The sequence below is a fragment of the Chlorocebus sabaeus genome, chromosome 7 (assembly GCF_047675955.1).
Source record: "Chlorocebus sabaeus isolate Y175 chromosome 7, mChlSab1.0.hap1, whole genome shotgun sequence".
NCBI lineage: Eukaryota > Metazoa > Chordata > Mammalia > Primates > Cercopithecidae > Chlorocebus > Chlorocebus sabaeus.
In genome coordinates this window covers 119,601,254-119,621,691 of record NC_132910.1, presented here as the reverse complement: position 1 = coordinate 119,621,691, position 20,438 = coordinate 119,601,254, and the positions used below count along the sequence as shown (strand labels likewise).

General features: G+C 37.9%; 1 protein-coding gene across 3 annotated transcripts in view; it reads left to right on the top strand.

Annotated features, from left to right (window-relative positions):
• CBR4 (carbonyl reductase 4) overlaps positions 1-20,438 on the top strand; it is a 145,255-nt gene that overhangs the window by 51,771 nt on the left and 73,046 nt on the right. The window contains exon 5 of one of the 3 annotated variants that reach the window (XM_037993697.2): positions 2,140-3,198. The exons of the other annotated variants lie outside the window; for them this stretch is intronic. Coding sequence (XP_037849625.1) covers positions 2,140-2,159 — 20 coding nt within the window. The 3' untranslated portion in view covers positions 2,160-3,198. Of the gene's footprint in view, positions 1-2,139; positions 3,199-20,438 lie in introns of those variants that run through there. 3 annotated transcript variants of the gene reach the window in all.

Sequence of the window (20,438 nt, the reverse complement as noted above, 5' to 3'; positions counted from 1 at the left end):
CTACAGTAACCAAAACAGCATGGTACTGGTACCAAAACAGAGAGATAGACCAATGGAACAGAACAGAGTCCTCAGAAATAATACCACCCATCTACAGCCATGTGATCTTTGACAAACCTGAGAGAAACAAGAAATGGGGAAAGGATTCCCTATTTAAGAAACAGTGCTGGGAAAATTGACTCGCCATAAGTAGAAAGCTGAAACTGGATCCTTTCCTTACTCCTTATACGAAAATTAATTCAAGATGGATTAGAGACTTAAATGTTAGACCTAATACCATAAAAATTCTAGAAGAAAACCTAGGTAGTACCATTCAGGACATAGGCATGGGCAAGGACTTCATGTCTAAAACACCAAAAGCAATGGCAACAAAAGCCAAAATTGACAAATGTGATCTAATTAAAGAGCTTCTGCACAGCAAAAGAGACTACCATCAGAGTGAACAAGCAACCTACAGAATGCGTGAAAATTTTTGCAATCTACTCATCTGACAAAGGGCTAATATCCAGAACCTACAAAGAGCTCAAACAAATTTACAAGAAAAAAACAACCCCATCAAAAAGTGGGCAAAGGATATGAACAGACATTTCTCAAAAGAAGACATTCATACAGCCAACAGACACATGGAAAAATGCTTGTCATCACTGGCTATCAGAGAAATGCAAATCAAAACCACAATGAGATACCATCTGACACCAGTTAGCATGGCAATCATAAAAAAGTCAGGAAACAACAGGTGCTGGAGAGGATGTGGAGAAATAGGAACACTTTTACACTGTTGGTGGGATTGTAAACTAGTTCAACCATTATGGAAAACAGTATGGCGATTTCTCAAGGATCTAACTAGAAGTACTATATGACCCAGCCATCCCATTACTGGGTATATACCCAAAGGATTATAAATCATGCTGCTATAAAGACACATGCACAGGTATGTTCATTGTGGCAGTATTCACAATAGCAAAGACTTGGAATCAACCCAAATGTCCATCAGTGACAGACTGGATTAAGAAAATGTGGCACATATACACCATGGAATACTATGCAGCCATAACAAAGGATGAGTTTGTGTCCTTTGTAGGGACATGGATGCAGCTGGAAACCATCATTCTCAGCAAACTATCGCAAGAACAGAAAACCGAACACTGCGTGCTCTCACTCATAGGTGGAAACTGAACAAAGAGATCACTTGGACTCGGGAAGGGGAACATCACACACCAGTGCCTATTATGGGCGGGGTGGGGGGGGGCGGAGGGATTCCATTGGGAGTTATACCAGATGTAAATGACGAGTTGATGGGTGCTGACGAGTTGATGGGTGCAGCACACCAACATGGCACGTGTATACATATGTAACAAACCCGCACGTTATGCACATGTACCCTAGAACTTAAAGTATAATAATAATAATAATAATAAAAAGGAAGTAAATATTTGTGCCCATAGGTTATTAAGGAACTGCCAAGCAACCGTGTAATTTTCCCATGGTACTAGGGTCTGACTCAATCTCACCTTTCTCTGTGGTCAAGTTGTATTGAGTTCAGATTAATCCCTTGTGGCCATTGCTACTCTGTAACTGGCAGCTTCTGTGCTCTAGGCCCATATTCCATGGTCTGTCCTGACCAATCTTTTGACATAGGCACCTGATGTCAGTTCTAAAGCTGGTTTTCCCAGCCCTTAATCTTTGATCCATAGTTGAGGCAGGCTGGAGCTAGGGATGGGGATATATTCCTACAGGATACTTTGGAGTGCTACCTTGCATAGTAATCCTGCTTTGCTTTCCAGTTTTCCACAACTGGGAAAATAGTTTATCATTCTTGTGAGTGAGAAATGTCACCTAAGCTACAACCTGAAAGCAATTAAAGATAAAACTATAGTAGCATAAAATATGTTCAGCTGTCTTTGAAAGAGTGTCTACTATCCATAGCTGCAGCAATACTATTACTTTTAATCGCAAAAACCACAGTTACTTTTGCACCAACCTAATAGTTTAGTGTTTGTTTAAGTTTAGTTTTTATGTTTATCAGTTATACATTATTTGGAGGGTCATTTCCTATTTCTGAAAGAGAATCACTTTAATCTTTGATTCATTTGGTATTAGCCCCCTTATTTCTAATTACCATATTTCTTGATTTTTCAGAATTAGGCCTCATCTGTTGACTTCTTGCTAAGGAAGAGGAGGATTTACCTCTCTTTGACCAGCACCTTACATTGGTATATGCAAGCATACTTCCCATCCTGCCATCCTCCAATATAGTTATATCATAATCATTAACTACATTATGACAATTACATAAATATAATTCACAGCTAAACTATGTAGGATTTGATAGTTACTTTTCCTTGCCTGCACAGTATTTTTGTTTTTCCTGGAATTGATAATTCTATTTCTTGTTCATTTAATTAGTTATCTGCATTCTCAACACTAATTCATTAATTGCAAACCATTCTCAGTTGTATAAATATCCTGTTCGTATATTCAGAAACATTGAGTAATTTATCATTTTCATATCTTGAATAAATATTTCCTGGAGACTTCTGATCTGTTCCAATCTTGACTGATTGTTTTCTGCTACATAGCTATTGTTCAAGGGCAGTGTCATCTTGTGGGTTTTCTTTGCCTCTCTAATACGTTGGGTCCTGTCTTCCATGGATCTCATGCCTTCCTTTCTTGGTTTATGACTTCATTTGGTGGAGTAAATCTTCAAGTAACTTTCTGAGAAAATGTGTTTGGGAGACAAAATATTCGAGACCTTTAGTATTTGCAGATGTTTTAATTTCCCATAGCTGAATTGACTGAGTGTAGAATATGCTGTGGTTTAAGTACCCCCTCCAAAACTCATGTTGAAATTTAATTGCCATTGTGATAGTATTAGAGGTGGTACTTTTAAGGTGGTACATAAGATTAGGTTATGACAGTGGAGTTTGCTTGCCTTTCTGCTTTCTGCTATGGGATGATGCAAAAAGGAGGCCCTCACCAGATGGCTAAGCAGATGCTGGTACCATGTCTCAGCCTTCAGAACCATGAAGCAAATAAATCTCTTTTCTTTATAAATTACCCAGTTTGTGGTACTCTGTTATAATAGCAGGAAATGGACTAAGACAGGATACTAGACTGGAAACATTTTCCTCAGAATTTTGAAAGAATTGTTTCATTGTCTTAAGTCTTTCAGTGTTGTGCTTAAGAAGTTTTAAATAAAATGTATTTTATTTGTGTGTGTGTGTGTTTTTGCCTCTGAAAGTGCTCAGGACATTTTCTTTACTTTCATTGTTATAACATTTTATTGTGGTAGGCTTTGATTTAGGTCTTTTCTCACCTGTTGGTGGATTCCATAAATCTCTCTTTCTCTCTTTTTGGTACTACTTTCTGGGAGATTTCCCCAGTTTTATCTTCAAACTATATTTGAGTCTTTAATTTTAGCTACTTATTTTTTTACTTTCTGAGAGTTCCTTTTCTAAATATTTCTTATCTATAGCATCCTGTGCTTGTTTCCTGGATGCAGTGTCTTCTGTTATTTCTTTGAGCTTGGACAAATTAATAATAGAAGTTTTCTTCTCTATGTGCTCTAACTTTCCAAGCTTCTGTATTATTTAGATCCCTATCATGTTAGATACTGTCTTAAAATGTTTGGCAATCCTTGGCTATCTTCTTATGCTTAACAGTGGAGTGTTAACAAGCAGATTGGGCTGGGCATGGTGGCTCACGCCTATAATCCCAGCACTTTGGGAGGCTGAGGCAGGAGCATCACTTGAGCCCAGGAGTTCGAGACCAACTTGGGCGACACAGGAAGATCCTGTTTCTACAAAAAATAAATAAATAAATAAATAAATAAATAAATAAATAAATAAATAGGCTTGGCAGATGGTGCACGCTGTGGTCACAGCTACTTGGGAGGCTGATGTAGGAGGATTGCTTGGTCTGGGGACATTGAGAGGCTGCAGTGAGCTGTGATTGTGATTGTGCCACTGCACAGGCAACGGAATGAGACCCTGTCTCCAAAAAAAAAAAATGTTGATCAGAGTGAACCCAGGTTTTATTAAGCCTCTAAATCTACTGTTTACCTCTGGATCCAACTGTCAATTTGTAGGAAATAGAAATACTGAGGACACAACCCTTGCCCACTGTTTGGAAACAGAAACAGATTTGGTGCTTTTGTGGGGAAACGTGGGAGTAAGACCAGCCTTTCGACTGGTGTGGGAGCTAGGTGAGGCCTGTGACTGCTGGCTTTCCCTCACTTCCCTGACAATCTGCAGGATTCAGCAGAGGCAGCCATTATCCTCCCAGGTACACAACTCCATTGGCCTGGGAACCTCACCCACATCCTCCACAGCAGCTGCAGCAAGACCCACCCAAGGAGAGTCTGAGCTTAGACATGCCTAGCCCTTCCCCCACCTGCTGGTCCTTCTCTACCCTCCCTAGTAGCTGAAGACAAAGGGTGTGTACTCTTGGGAGTTCTAGGGCCCTGCCCACTGCCAGTTCCTCTCCATACTACCACAGCTGATGCCCTCTGGAAAGTGCCACCTCCTGGCAGGAGGCCAACCAGCACAAAAATAGAACATTAAACCACCAAAACTAAGAATCCTCGCAGAATCCATTTCACCCCCCTGCCACCTCTACTGGAACAGGTGCTGGTATCCATGGCTGAGAGACCCATAGACAGTTCATATCACAGGACTCTGTGCAGACAACCCCCACCAGCCTGGAGCCTGGTAGACTTGCTAGGTGGCTAGACCCAGAAGAGAGATAACAATCACTGCAGCTCAGCTCTCAGGAAGTCACATCCATAGGAAAAAGGGGAGAGTACTACATCAAGGGAACACCCCGTAGGACAAAATAATCTGAACAACAGCCTTCAGCCCTAGACCTTCCCTCTGACAGAGCCTACCCAAATGGGAAGGAACTAGAAAACCAGCTCTGTTAATATGACAAAACAGGGCTTTTTAACACCCCCCCAAAATCACACTAGGTCACCAGCAATGGATCCAAACCAAGAAGGAATTTCTGATTTACCTGAGAAAGCATTCAGGAGGTTAGTTATTAAGCTAATCAGGGAGGCACCAGAGAAAGGCAAAGCCCAATGCAAGGAAATCCAAAAAACGATACAAGAAGAAAGAAATGTTTAAGATAATAGATAAGCATAAAGAAAAAATCAAAACTTCAGGAAATATTGGACACACTTATAGAAATGCAAAATGTTCTGGAAAGTCTCATCAATAGAATTGAACAAGTAGAAGAAAGAAATTCAGAGTTCAAAGTCAAGGTCTACGAATTAACCCAATCCAACAAAGACAAAGAAAAAAGAATAAGAAAATATGAATGAAGTCTTCAAGAAGTCTGCGATTATGTTAAACCACCAAACCTAAGAATATTGATGTTCCTGAGGAGTAAGAGAAATCTAAAAATTTCGAAAACATTTGGGGAAATAATTGAGGAAAACTTCCCCAGTCTTGCTAGAGACCTAGACATCCAAATACAAGAAGCACAAAGAACACCTGGGAAATTCATCACGAAAAGATCATCACCTAGGCACATTGTTGTCAGGTTATCTAAAGTTAAGATGAAGGAAAGAATCTTAAGAGCTGTGAGACAAAAGCACTAGGTAAACTTTAAAGGAAAACCTATCAGACTAATAGCAGATTTCTCAATAGAAACCCTACAAGTTAGAAGGGATTGGGGCCCTATCTTCAGCCTCCTCAAACAAAACAATTATCAGCCAAGAATTTTGTATCCAGAGAAACTAAGCATCATATATGTGGGAAAGATAGTCTTTTTCAGAGAAACAAATGCTGAGAGAATTTGCTACTACAAAGCCACCACTACAAGAACTGCTAAAAGGAGCTCTAAATCTTGAAACAAATCCTGGAAACACATCAAAACAGAACCTCTTTAAAAGCATAAATCTCACAGGACCTATAAAACAAAAATATAATTTAAAAAGCAAAAATAAAAAACCAAGGTACACAGGCAACAAATAGCATGATGAATGGAATGGTATGTCACATCTCAATACTAACATTGAATATAAATAGCCTATATGATCCACTTAAAAGATACAGAACTGGCTGGGCGCAGTGGCTCACACTTGTAATCCCAATGTTTGGGAGACTGAGGAAGGTGGATCATGAGGTCAAGAGATTGAGACCGTCCTGGCCAACTTGGTGAAACATTGTCTCTACTAAAAGTATAGCTGGGCATGGTGGCGGGTGCCTGTAATCCCAGCTACTCAGGAGGCTGAGGCAGGAGAATTTCTTGAACCTGGGAGGTGGAGGTTGCAGTGAGCCAAGATTGTGCCACTGCACTCCAGCTTGGCGACAGAGCAAAACTCCATCTCAAAAAAAAAAAAAAAAAAAAAAAAAGATACAGAACTGCAGAATGGCTAAGTTATCTATCTGCTGCCTTCAAGACACTCACCTAACACATAAGGACTCACATAAACTTAAAGTAAAGGTGTGGAAAAAGGCATTTCATGCAAATAGGCACCAAAAGCGAGCAGGGGTAGCTATTCTTATGTCAGACAAAATGAACTTTAAAGCAACTGCAGTTAAAAAAGACCAAGAGGGACATTATATAGTGATAAAAGGCCTTGTCCTACAGGAAAACATCACAGCCCTAAACATATATGTGTCTAACACTGGAGCTCCCAAATTTATAAAACAATTACTAACTAAGAAATGAGATAGAAAGCAACAGAGTAATAGTGGGAGACTTCAGTACTCCACTGACATCACTAGACAGTTCATCAAGACAGAAAGTCAACAAAGAAACAATGGATTTAAACTATACCTTGGAACAAATGGGCTTAATAGATATATACAGAACATTTCATCCAATAATTGGAGACACTTTCCATTCAGCAGCGTGTGGAATTTTTTCCAAGATAGACCATATGATAGGCCACAAAACGAGCCTTAATAAATTCAAGAAAATTGAAATTATATCAAGCGCTCTCTCAGACCACAGTGGAATAAAATTGTAAATCAACTCCTAAAGGGAAACCTACAAAACCATGGAAATATGTGGAAATTAAATAACCTGCTTTTGAGTCAAAAATGAAATCAAGATGGAAATTTAAAAATTCTTCAAACTGAATGACAGTAATAACACAACCTATCAAAACCTCTGGGATACAGCAAAGGTGGTGCTAAGAGGAAAGTTCATAGCCCTAAATGCCTAACAGAGCATAGCAGACATTCTAAGGTCACACCTCAAGGAACTAGAGAAACAAGAACAAACCAAACCCAAACCCAGCAGAAGAAAGGAAATAACTAAGATCAGAGCAGAACTAAATAAAATTGAAACAACAACAACAAAAAATACAAAAAATAAATGAAACAAAAAGCTGGTTCTTTGAAAAGATAAATAAAATTGATAGACCATTAGGAAGATTAACCAAGAAAAGAAGAGAGAAAATCCAAATAACCTCAATAAGAAACGAAACGGGAGATATTACAACTGAAAGCACAGAAATACAAAAGATCATTCAAGGCTACTATGAACACCTTTACCCACATAAACTAGAAAACCTAGAAGAGATGGATAAACTCCTAGAAAAATACAAACCTCCTCGCTTAAATCAGGAAGAATTAGATACCCTGAACAGACCAATAACAAGCAGTGAGATAAAAATGGTAATTTAAAAATTATCAACAAAAAAAGTCCAGGACCAGACAGATTGACAGCAGAATTCTACCAGACATTCAAAGAAGAATTGGTACCAATCCTTTTGACACTATTCCACAAGATAGAGAAAGAGGGAACTCTTCCTAATTCATTCTATGAAGCCAGCATCACCCTAATACCGAAACCAGAAGAGAACATAATCAAAAAAGAAAACTACAGACCGATGTCCCTGATGAACATAGATGCTAAAATCCTTAGCAAAATACTAGCTAATCGAATCCAACAACGTATCAAAAAGACAATCTACCATGATCAAGTGGGTCTCATACCAGGTATACAGGGATGGTTTAATATATGCAAGTCAATAAATGTGATACACCACATAAACAGAATTAAAAACAAACATCAAATGATTATCTCAATTGATGTGGGAAAAGCATTCGACAAAATCCAGCATCGTTTATGATTAAAACTCTCAGCAAAATCAGCATACAAGGGACAATACCTCAATGTAATGAAAGCCATCTATGACAAACCCACAGCCAACATAATACTGAATGGGGAAAAGTTGAAAGCATTCCTTCTGAGAACTGGAACAAGACAAGGATACCCACTCTCATCACTCCTCTTCAACATAGTACAGGAAATCGTAGCCAGAGCAGTCAGACAAGAGAAAGAAATAAAGGGTATCCAAATTGATAAAGAAGTAGTCAAACTGTCACTGTTTGCTGAAGATACGATTGTTTACTTCAGAAACCCTAAAGACTCCTCCAGAAGGCTCCTAGAACTGATCAAAGAATTCAGCTAAGTTTCTGGATACAAGATTAACATACACAAATCAGTTGCTCTTCTATACACTAACAGCGACCAAGCAGAGAATCAAATCAAGAACTCATCCCCTTTTACAATAACTGCCAAAAAATTTAAGTACTCTAAATATACCTAACCAAGGAGGCTAAAGACCTTTACAAGGAAAAGTACAAAACACTGCTGAAAGAAATCATGGATGACACAAACAAATGGAAACACATCCCATACTCAGGAAGGGTAGAATCAATATTGTGAAAATGACCAACCATACTGCCAAAAGCAATCCACAAATATAATGCAATCCCCATCAAAATACCACCATCATTCTTCACAGAATTAGCAAAAACAATTCTAAAATTCTTATGAAACCAAAAAATTGCCCATATAGCCCAAGCAAGACTAAGTGAAAAGAGCAAATCTGGAGGCATCACACTACCTGATTTCAAACTATACCATAAGGCCATGGTCACCAAAACAGCATGGTACTGGTATAAAAACAGGCACATAGACCAATGGAACAGAATAGAGAACCCAGAAATAAACCCAAATACTTAACAGCCAACTGATCTTCGACAAAGCACACAAAAATAAAGTGGGGGAAGGGATACCCTTTTCAACAAATGGTGCTAGGATAATTGGCTAGCCACATGGAGAGTGAAACTGGATCCTCATCTCTCACCTTATGCACAAATCAACTCAAGATGGATTAAGGACTTAAATATAAGACCTGAAACTATAAAAATTCTAGAAGATAACATTGGAAAAACTCTTCTAGACATTGGCTTAGGTAAGGATTTCATGACCAAGAACCCAAAAGCAAATGCAGTAAAAACAAAGATAAATAGCTGGGACTTAAACTAAAGAGCTTTTGTGTGGCAAAAGGAATAATCAGCAGAGTAAACAGACAACTCACAGAGTGGGAGAAAATCTTCACAATGTATACATCTGCCAAATGACTAATATCCAGAATCTACAATGAACTCAAATCATTAAGATAAAAACAAACAATCCCATCAAAAAGTGGACTAAGGACATGAATAGACAGTTTTCAAAAGAAGATATACAAATGGCCAACAAACTTATGAAAAAATGCTCAACATCACTAATGATCAGGGAAACACAAATCAAAACCACAATGTGATACCACCTTACTCCTGCAAGAATGGCCATAATCAAAAAATCAAAAAACAGTAGGTGTTAGCATGGCTGCGGTGATCAGGGAACACTTCTACACTGCTGGTGGGAATGTAAACTAGTACAACCACTATGGAAAACAGTGTGGAGATTTCTTAAAGAACAAAAGTAGAATTACCATCTGATCCGGCAATCCCACTACTGAGTATCTACCCAGAGGAAAAAAGGTCATTATATGAAAAAGATACTTGCATGAACATTTAGAGCAGCATAATTCACAATAGCAAAATCATGGAACCAACCCAAATGCCTGTCAATCAATGAGTGGATGAAGAAACTGTGATATAAATGTACGGTGGAATACTGCTCGGCTATAAAAAGGAATGAATTAACAGCATTCACAGCGACCTGGATGAGACTGTTATTCTAAATGAAGTAACTCAGGAATGGAAAACTAAACATCGTATGTTCTTACTGATATGTGGGAGCTAAGCTATGAGGACGCAAGGGCATAAGAATGGCACAATGGACTTAGGGGACTTGGGGGGAAGGGTGGGAGGGGGTGAGGAATAAAAGATTACAAATAGGGTGCAGTGTATACTGCTCGGGTGATGGCTGCACCAAAATCTCACAAATCACCACTAAAGAACTTATGTAATCAACCACCACCTGTACCCCAGTAACCTATGGGGAAAAAGAAAAGAAAAGAAACACCGAGGACAGAGGAACATACGGAATTGCACCGTGAGTAATCAGCAAAATCCAGGGTGCAGAACACTCTACTGGCCTAAGCAGTCTGCTTTCAGCGATAGATAAATTGTAAGAAAAAGAAAGTGATGGGAAGGAATTTTCAGACTAAAAGAGACTTTAGAAACTTATTAAATTTTAAAATGGGTAAACCAAACTGTACATTCAAAGTGATTAAAATGTGAAATATTATGTTGTATATCTTATCCCAATTAAAAAAAAAGACATGACGGGGCACGACTAAATTATAGATCTGTGGGGCATGTAGAGGGACTTCTGAGGTGTCTGGCAAAGTTTTATTTCTTCACCTGGATGACAATTTCAAGATTGTTAGCCTTATAATAAATCGCTAAGGTATATATTTGTTTTATGTGGTTTTCTGTATCTGTGTTTTAAAGTGATTTTTAAAAGCAGATTGAAAGCTCCATGTGCATAGTTGGGATTGCTGGTGGACAGACTTTTTAACTGGTGGAACCCCCAATATCAGTTTCTTTACCTCATCAGTTCTCAAATGTTTTGGTCGCAGGACCCTTTTATGTGCTTAAAAAATGACTAAGGACCACAGAGAACTTTTGTTTATGTGGATTACATTTGTCAGTATTTACTATAATAGAAATTAAAACTGAATTTAAAAATATTTATTCATCAAAAATACAAGAGTAAACCCATTATATGCTAACATAGATAATGTATTTTTTAATGAAAAATGACTCTATTTTTTAAAGTAAAATATTGGAAGAGTGACATTACTTTACATTTTTGTGAATCATTTTAATGTCAGCTTAATAAAAGACAGTTGGATCCACATCTGTTTCTGCTTTCAGTATCTTACAGTATCACACATGGTGCAGCATTTGAAAACTCCACTCTGAACTTTTGAGAGAATTAGAGTAAAACAGGCAAATGACATTGTAGAATTATTTTGCAAATAGATTTGACCTTGCTTACGCTCTGAGAGGAGGGAATCTTAGGAGTTCCTGGACCACACTTTGAGAACCATTGTTATAGCTGTTTTTCTCTCAAGCTGGTCAGATTCTCCAGAGAAGACTGTCCTGTCTGGAAAGCTGACTGTCAACATTCCTGACCATCAGTCTTCTAACTAGCAGCATTCTGGAACCCAAAGAGGAAGAAAGCTGTAAAGTTTGATTTTATTCTTCAGTTGTCAGTATGGTAGTCTATAATAAACTATTCCTGGTATCTCTCAGCTAATGAAGCTTATATTTTAAGGTTCCATCTCCCATGCAAGGTATAGGAGAGGATGAGAGAAGTCTAATTGCTATTTTTAGCACTGCCCTCCTGTCAACTTGCAGAAGTACCAAAATCAACTAATTTTATCATCTTTTAGGAATTCTGTCATGGAAGTTTGGTTGTTTTTCACTTTTTCCTATTTCTGGCCAAAATTCAGCTTTGTGGGTCTGCTTGTAAGTTAGTGCCTAACTCCCATCTGCTTTCTAGCATTTATCTCTTCTTTCTTGTTCTTTTGAATTTATGCCTTTAAAAAATAAACACATAACTGTCTAAGGTTTTGTTGTTGTTTGGGGACATAGTAGGGCTCAAGGTACTACCTTTAACTGGAAATCCCAGCAGTGCCATTTAAATGGTTGTTTCTCTAGCACTTATTTGTATTTTGTGGTAGTATACTATTTTCATGGGATAAATGCATGTCCTTAGAGAGGCTTTGCCTTTCCCGTCAGATAATCCTCATTCTCACATTGCGAAGGATTCTGGTGATATTATCCAGCATTCTTGGGAACCTGAACAAATCAAGTGAGGCTGCCTCTGCTGAAGCAGTAACCACTAATTCAGCAGATCAAGAAAAATGAAGTTCCTAAGGCACCCTGAAGATAGGCTCATTAGCAGAGAACAGACTGTCTTGGTCTGTTGTTCTCACCAAGTAACTGTAAAGAACTATGTGCAAATACCACTGTCTTTCCTGAAGGAAGATTATTTAGTACTAACTTTATAGAGATTCTTTGAGGTTCTTGAGAATACAACGGATAAATTCGGACCTTGGTATCAATTGAGCAGGGAGGGAATTAAGATACCTGATCCTCCTAAGACAGTGGTTCTTAAGCTTTGGTGTGTATTAGAGTCATCTGCAGAGCTTGTTAAAATTCAGAGTGCTGGGCTCCACTCTCAGAGTTTCTGATTCAGTGGGTTTGGGGTAGTGTTCAGGAATTTGCGTTTCTAGTAAGTTCCTGATAGACTGGAGGTCACACTTGGAGGACTGCTTTATACAAGAGCTAACCTTAAAACTTCCCAAAAGAAGGAATTTACTGAAAGCATGGTTATTGTCTAACACAGTTATTTCTAGTGAAGTAGGCAAACTCTTTAATTAGGTAAAGTTTTAACATAGAGAAGAGAATATGAATAAAACAAAATGTCACATGCTACAAATGAAGTCCTGAAATGTCACATGCTCTGAGCAGCACAAGTTTGTGATTGATATTTCTGGTTTTATTTGCTTGACAGGCTGTGTTTATGAGGGTCAGTAAGCAAACAATTGAGAACTAGACCACATAGGAATATAAATGAATACATATAAATTCCATTGCACTTTAGAGGCATGTTGGCATTAAACATCATCTTGTCCAATTCTTTATAAACATGAAAAGAATTATCTCTGACCCTTTTTTTCCTATTAAATTCTTCCATGTTCTTTTCTTTTGAAGAAATACAGTTTATGAAAATGTATATATTTTCTAAATTCATTATTAAAAACTATCCCTTGTGGTTGAGGAACTTAAGATCTCATGAAAAAAATAAGGTTGCGAGACCAAGATTGAGAGTAAACTCATAACTTTTTTCTTTTGTTTTCTCTCTCTCTCTCTTTTTTTTTTCTTTTCTTCTTTTCTTTTTAGAAGTAGGGTCTTACTTTGTCTCCCAGGCGGGAGTGTAGTGATGTGATCATGGCTCACTGTAACTTCAAACTCCTGGGCTCAAGCAATCCTTCTGCCATAGCCTCCTGAATAGCTGGGACTACAGGCAGTACCACCACGCCCATGCCTGGCTAATGTTTTTTTTTTTTTCTTTTTTTGTAGAGATGGGGGTCTCACTACATTGCCTAGACTGGTCTCAGACTCCTGGCCTTAAGCCATTCTCCCACTTTGGCCCCCTAAAGTGCTAGGATTACAGGTGTGAGCCATTACACTCAGGTAAAAACTCAAAACTTTATGAGTGAACTCATAAAAATAGAAGTATTTTAGTGCTTGCTGAAATAATGAAGACACTTTTTCAAAAGGGAAATGTCAACATTTTACAAATTTAAAAAGTGCTAAAAAGCATTTATTACCCTTTGATTGCTTGAAATCTTTTAGAGTTTCCCTGTTCAGTACTTTCTATTAGATTCTTGTAAAATGGTGTTGCATTATCAGAGGCTTTTTGTTTTTTGTTTTTGTTTTGTTTTGTTTTGTTTTGTTTTGAGGCAGAATTTCCCTCTTTCAGCCAGGCTGGAGTGCAGTAGTGCAGTCTTGGCTCACTGTAGCCCCCACCTCTCAGGTTCAAGCGATCCTCCTACCTCATCTTCCTGAGTAGCTGGGACTACAGGTCGTGCCACTATGCCCGGCTAATTTTTGTATTTTTAATAAAGATGGGGTTTCACCATGTTGGCCAAGCTGGTCTTGAACTCCTGACCTCAGGTGATCCACCCATCTCAGCCTTCCAAAGTGTTGGAATTACAGGCATGAGCCACCGTGCCCAGTGTGTTGTGGTTGTTTAGTTCCCCATTCACATATTGAACTTCTCTCTGATACTTTGGCTTGAAGTTGTTCACTTCTGGCATATTTTGATGGGTATGATGTAAAAAGTTATAGAGGACCTTTTAGAGCTCTGCTCAACTTACTAATGGCTGAGTTAGCTTTCTCAAGCATGACTATAATGTATGTTGGGTATGGTCATTTGGCTTTGCTTCTGGGTGCTTTCAGGGGAAAGGACCCTGTGTGAGTTCCTTGGTTATTGATAGCCTTTGTGCGGTGGCTTTCTCAAATGCCAGTTGTAGTAGTGATATATTAGGCATATGAGCTGGCTCACTACCTTCTACAGGGCTGGGATTGCAGAGGTCTCAGGAGGCTTGTCTCATTCTCCAGTGCTGTATGTACCCTTTGTCAGTGGACTTTGTATTGGGTTGTGTAGTTTGACCTTCAGGCCTGTAGGTGGCACAATTGTCAGTAGGGTGCTGATACCTCTGACACATTGATTTCCTTTCTTTTGGATAAATGCTACCAGTAGGATTGCTTAAACATATGGTAGTTCTCTTTGTAGTTTTTTGAGGAATCTCCATACTTTACTCCGTAGAGGCTGTGCTAGTCTACATTCCCACCAACAGTGTATGAGTTCCTATTTCTCTACATTCTTGCCAGAACTTATTATTTTTTCTTTTTGTTAATAGGCATTCTAACTAGGATGAAACGATATTTCATTATGGTTTTGATTTTTATATCCTTGATTAGTGATGTTGAGAATTTTTTCATATATTTGTTGGCCATTTCTATGTCTTCTTTTGTGAAATATCTGTTCAGATCACTTGCCTATTTTTTAATAAAAATTTTTTTGCTGTTGAAATGTTTGAATTCTTTGCATATTCTGGATATTAATGCCCTGTCAGATGAAGAGTTTGCAGATATTTTCTCCCATTGTGTGGGTTGTCTATTCACTCTGTTGATTATTTCCTTTGCCGTGCACAAGCTTTTGGTTTGATATAATAATATTTATTTTTACTTTAGTTTCCTGTGCTTTTGAGGTCTTATTCATAAAATCTTTTTCTAGACCAGTGTCCTGAAGCACCTTCTCAATGTTTTTTTCTAGTCGTTTTGTAATTTTGAGTCCTACATTTAGGTCTTTGATCCATTATTTTTTCTTTTTCAATTAAGATTTCAATGTGGAATTTTAAAATTTCTTTTTTTTTCTTTTTTTTTTTTTTTAATTGTACTTTAAGTTCTAGGATACATGTGCAGAATGTGCAGGTTTGTTACATAGGTATACATGTGCCATGGTGGTTTGCTGCACCTAACAACCCATTATCTAGGTTTTAAGCCCTGCATGCATTAGGTATTTGTTCTAATGCTCTCCCTCCCCTTGCTCCCCACCTCCCAACAGGCCTCAGTGTGTGATGTTCCCTTCTCTGTGTCCATGTGTTCTTATTGTTCAACTCCCACTTGTGAGTGAGAGCATGTGGTATTTGGTTTTCTGTTCCTGTGTTAGTTTGCTGAGAATGATGGCTTCCAGCTTCATCCATGTCCCTGCAAAGGACAGGAACTCATTCTTTTTTATGGCTGCATAGTATTCTATGGTATATATGTGCCACATTTTCTTTATCCAGTCTATCATTTATGGGCATTTGGGTTAGTTTCCAAGTCTCTGCTATTGTAAATAGTGCTGCAGTAAACATACATGTGCATGTGTCTTTATAGTAGAATGATTTATAATCCTTTGAAGAATATGAACAGACACTTCTCAAAAGAAGACATTTATGTGGCCAAGGAACATATATAAAAAAGCTCATCGTCACTGGTCATTAAAGAAATGCAAATCAAAACCCTAATGAGATACTATCTCATGCCATTTGGAATGGCATTATTAAAAAGTCAGGGAACAACAGATGCTGGGGAGGCTGTGGAGAAATAGGAATGCTTTTATACTGTTGGTGGGAGTGTAAATTAGTTCAACCATTGTGCAAGACAGCGTGGTGATTCCTCAAGGATCTAGAACCAGAAATTCTATTTGACCCAGCAATCCCATTACTGGGTATATATCTTTTTTTATTTTTCAGTTAGGATTGTGATGTTGAATTTGATGGATTTTTGGTTGATGTTTGTGTAGAGGGATGTTGAATTTTACCAAATGCCTTTTCTGCATCTGTTGAGAGGATCATATGGTTTTTTTACCTTTATTTTGTCGTTGTGATGTAATATGTTTACTGATTTGCATATATTGGACCATCTTTGTATCCTTGGGATATATCCTACTTGATCATGGTGTATGATCTTTTTTAAAAAAATTTTTTAAATTATACTTTAAATTCTGGGATACATGTACAGAACGTGCAGGTTTGTTACATAGGTATACACGTGCCGTGGTGGTTTGCTGCACCCATCAACCCGTCATTTACATTAGGTATTTCTCCTAATTCTATCCCTTCCCCAGTTCCCACCCCCTGACAGGCCCTGATGTGTAATGTTCCCCACCCTGTGTCCTCATTGTTCAACTCCCACCTGTGAGTGAGAACATGCCATGTTTGGTTTGCTGTCCTTGTAATAGTTTGCTGAGAATGATGGTTTCCAGCTATCATTGATGGTCATTTAGGTTGGTTCCAAGTCTTTGCTATTATGAACAGTGCTGCTATATACATATGTGTCTTTATAGTGGAATGATTTATAATCCTTTGGGTATATGCCCAGTAATGGGATTACTGGGTGAAATGGTATTTCTGGTTCTAGATCCTTGAGGAATCGCCACACTGTCTTCCACAATGGTTGAACTAATTTACACTCCCACCAACAGTGTAAAAGCATTCCTATTTCTCCACATCTTCTCCAGCATCCGTTGTTTCCTGACTTTTAATGATCACCATTTTAACTGGCATGAGATGAGATCTCATTGTGGTTTTGATTTGCATTTCTTTAATGACCAGTGATGATGAGCTTTTTAAATATATGTTTGTTGGCTGCATAAATATCTTCTTTTGAGAAGTATCTGTTCATATCCTTCACCCACTTTTTGATGGGGTTGTTTTTTTTTTCTTGTCAATTTGTTTAAGTTCTTTGTAGATTCTGGATATTAGCCCTTTGTCAGATGGGTAGATTGCAAAGATTTTCTCCCATTCTGTAGGTTGCCTGTTCACTCTGATGATATTTTATTTTGCTGTGCAGAAGCTCTTTAGTTTAATTAGAGCCCATTTATCAATTTTGGCTTTTGTTGCCATTGCTTTTGGTATTTTAGTGATGAAGTCTTTGCCCATGCCTATGTCCAGAATGTATTGCCTAGGTTTTCTTCTAGGGTTTTTATGGTTTTAGGTCTTACGTTTCAGTCTTTAATTCATCTTAAGTTAATTTTTGTATAAGGTGTAAGGAAGGGGTCCAGTTTCAGTTTTCTGCATATAGCTAGCCAGTTTTCCCAGCACCATTTATTAAATAGGGAATCTTTTCCCCATTGTTTGTTTTAGTCAGGTTTGTGAAAGATCAGATGGTTGTAGATATGTGGTGTTATTTCTGAGACCTCCATTCTGTTCCATTGGTCTATATATCTGTTTTGGTACTGGTACCAGACTGTTTTTATTACTATAGCATTATAGTATAGTTTGAAGTCAGGTAGTGTGATGCCTCCAGCTTTATTCTTTTTGCTTAGGATTGTCTTGTCTGTGCGGGCTCTTTTTTGGTCCCATATGAAATTTAAAGTAGTTTTTTTTCTAATTCTGTGAAGAAAGTCAATGGTAGCTTGATGGGAATAGTATTGAATCTATAAATTAGTTTGGGCAACGTGGCCATTTTCATGATATTGATTCTTCCTATCCATGAGCATGGAATGTTTTTCCACTTGTTTGTATCCTCTCTTATTTCCTTGAGCAGTGGTTTGTAGTTCTCCTTGAAGAGGTCCTTCACATCCCTTGTAAGTTGGATTCCTAGGTATTTTATTCTCTTTGTAGCAATTGCAAATGGGAGTTCACTTTCACTCATGTCTTGGCTCTCTATTATTGGTGTATAGTAATGCTTGTGATTTTTGCACATTGATTTTGTATCCTGAGACTTTGCTGAAGTTGCTTACAGCTTAAGAAGATTTTGGGCTGAGATGATGGGGTTTTCTAAATATACAATCATGTCATCTGCAAACAGAGACAATTTGACTTCCTCTCTTCCTATTTGAATACCATTTATTTCTTTCTCTTGCCTGATTGCCCTGTCCAGAACTTCCAATACTGTGTTGAATTGGAGTGGTGAGAGAGGGCATCCCTTTCTTGTGCCGGTTTTCAAAGGGAATGCTTCCAGCTTTTGCCCATTCAGTATGATATTGGCTGTGGGTTTGTCATAAATAACTCTTATTATTTTGAGATACATTCCATCAATACCAAATTTATTGAGCGTTTTTAGCATGAAGGGCTGTTGAATTTTCTCAAAGGCCTTTTCTGCATCTATTGAGATAATCATGTGGTTTTTGTCTTTGGTTCTGTTTATATCCTGGATAATGTTTATTGATTTCCATATGTTGAACCAGCCTTGCATCCCAGGGATGAAGCCGACTTGATCGTGGTAGATAAGCTTTTTGATGTGCTGCTGGATTCAGTTTGCCAGTATTTTACTGAGGATTTTTGCATCGGTGTTCATCAGGGATATTGGCCTGAAATTTTCTTTCTTTCTTTTTTTTTGTCTATCAGGTTTTGGTATCAGGATGATGCTGGCCTCATAAAATGAGTTAGGGAGGATTCCCTTTTTTTTCTATTATTTGGAATAGTTTCAGAAGGAATGGTACCAGCTCCTCTTTGTACCTCTGGTAGAATTTGGCTGTGAATCCTTCTAGTCCTGGACTTTTTTTGGTTGGTAGGCTATTAATTACTGCCTCAATTTTAGAACTTGTTATTGGTCTATTCTTCCTGGTTTAGTCTTGGGAGGGTGTATGTGTCCAGGAATTTATCCATTTCTTCTAGATTTACTAGTTTATTTGCATAGAGGGTTTTATAGGATTCTCTGACAGTAGTTTGTATTTCTGTGGGATCGGTGGTGATATCTCCTTTGTCATTTTTTATTGCGTTTATTTGATTCTTCTCTCTTTTCTTCTCCAGTAGCCTGGCTAGTGGTCTATTTTTGTTGATCTTGTCATGAATTCATTGATTTTTTTGAAGGATTTTTCATGTCTCTGTCTCCTTCAGTTCTGCTCTGATCTTAGTTATTTCTTGTCTTCTGCTAGCTTTTGAATTTGTTTGCTCTTGCTTCTCTAGTTCTTTTAAAGAACACTTTAAAAAGAGTGTTGAGTTTAGATCTTTCCTGCTTTCTCTTGTGGGCATTTAGTGCTATAAATTTCCCTCTAAACACTGCTTTAGCTGTGTGCCAGATATTCTGGTATGTTGTGTTGTGTCTTTGTTCTCATTGGTTTCAAAGAACTTATTTATTTCTACCTTAATTTTGTTATTTGCCCAGTAGTCATTCAGTAGCAGGTTGTTCATTTTCTATGTAGTTGTGTGGTTTTGAATGAGTTTCTTAATCCTCAGTTCTGATTTGATTGCACTGTGGTCTGAGAGACTGTTATGATTTCCATTCTTTTGCATTTGCTTAGGAGTGTTTTACTTCCAATTATGTGGTAAATTTTCGAATAACTGTGATGTGGTGCTAAGAAGAATGTATATTCTGTTGATTTGGGGTGGAGAGTTCTGTAGATGTCTATTAGGTCTGCTTGGTGTGGAGATGAATTCAAGTCCTGAATATCCTTGTTAATTTTCTGTCTCGTTGATCTGTCTAGTACTGACAGTGTGGTGTTAAAGTCTCCCACTATTATTGTGTGGGAGTCTAAGTCTCTTTGTAGGTCTCTAAGAACTTGCTTTATGAATCTGGATGTTCCTGTATTGGGTGCATATATATTTAGGATAGTTAGCTCTTCTTGTTGCATTGATCTTTTTACCATTATGTAATGCCCTTCTTTGTCTCTTTTGATCTTTGTTGGTTTAAAGTCTGTTTTATCAGAGACTAGCATTGCAACTACAGGCTTTTTTTTTTTTTTTTTTTTTTTTTTTTTTTTTGCTTTTTTATTTGCTTGGTAAATATTCCTCCATCCCTTTATTTTGAGTCTGTGTGTGTCTTTGCACGTGAGATGGGTCTCCTGAATATAGGACACCTATGGGTCTTGATTCTTTATCCAATTTGCCAGTCTATGTCTTTTAATTGGGTCATTTAGCCCGTTTACATTTAAGGTTAATACTGTAATGTATGAATTTGACCCTGTCATTACGATGCTAACTGGTTATTTTGCTCATTAGTTGATGCAGTTTCTGCATAGTGTTGATGATCTTTACAATTTGGCATGTTTTTGCAGTTGCTGGGACCGATTGTTCCTTTCCATGTTTAGTACTTCCTTCAGGAGCTCTTGCAAGGCAGGCCTGGTGGTGACAAAATCTCTCAGCATTTGCTTGTCTGTAAAGGATTTAA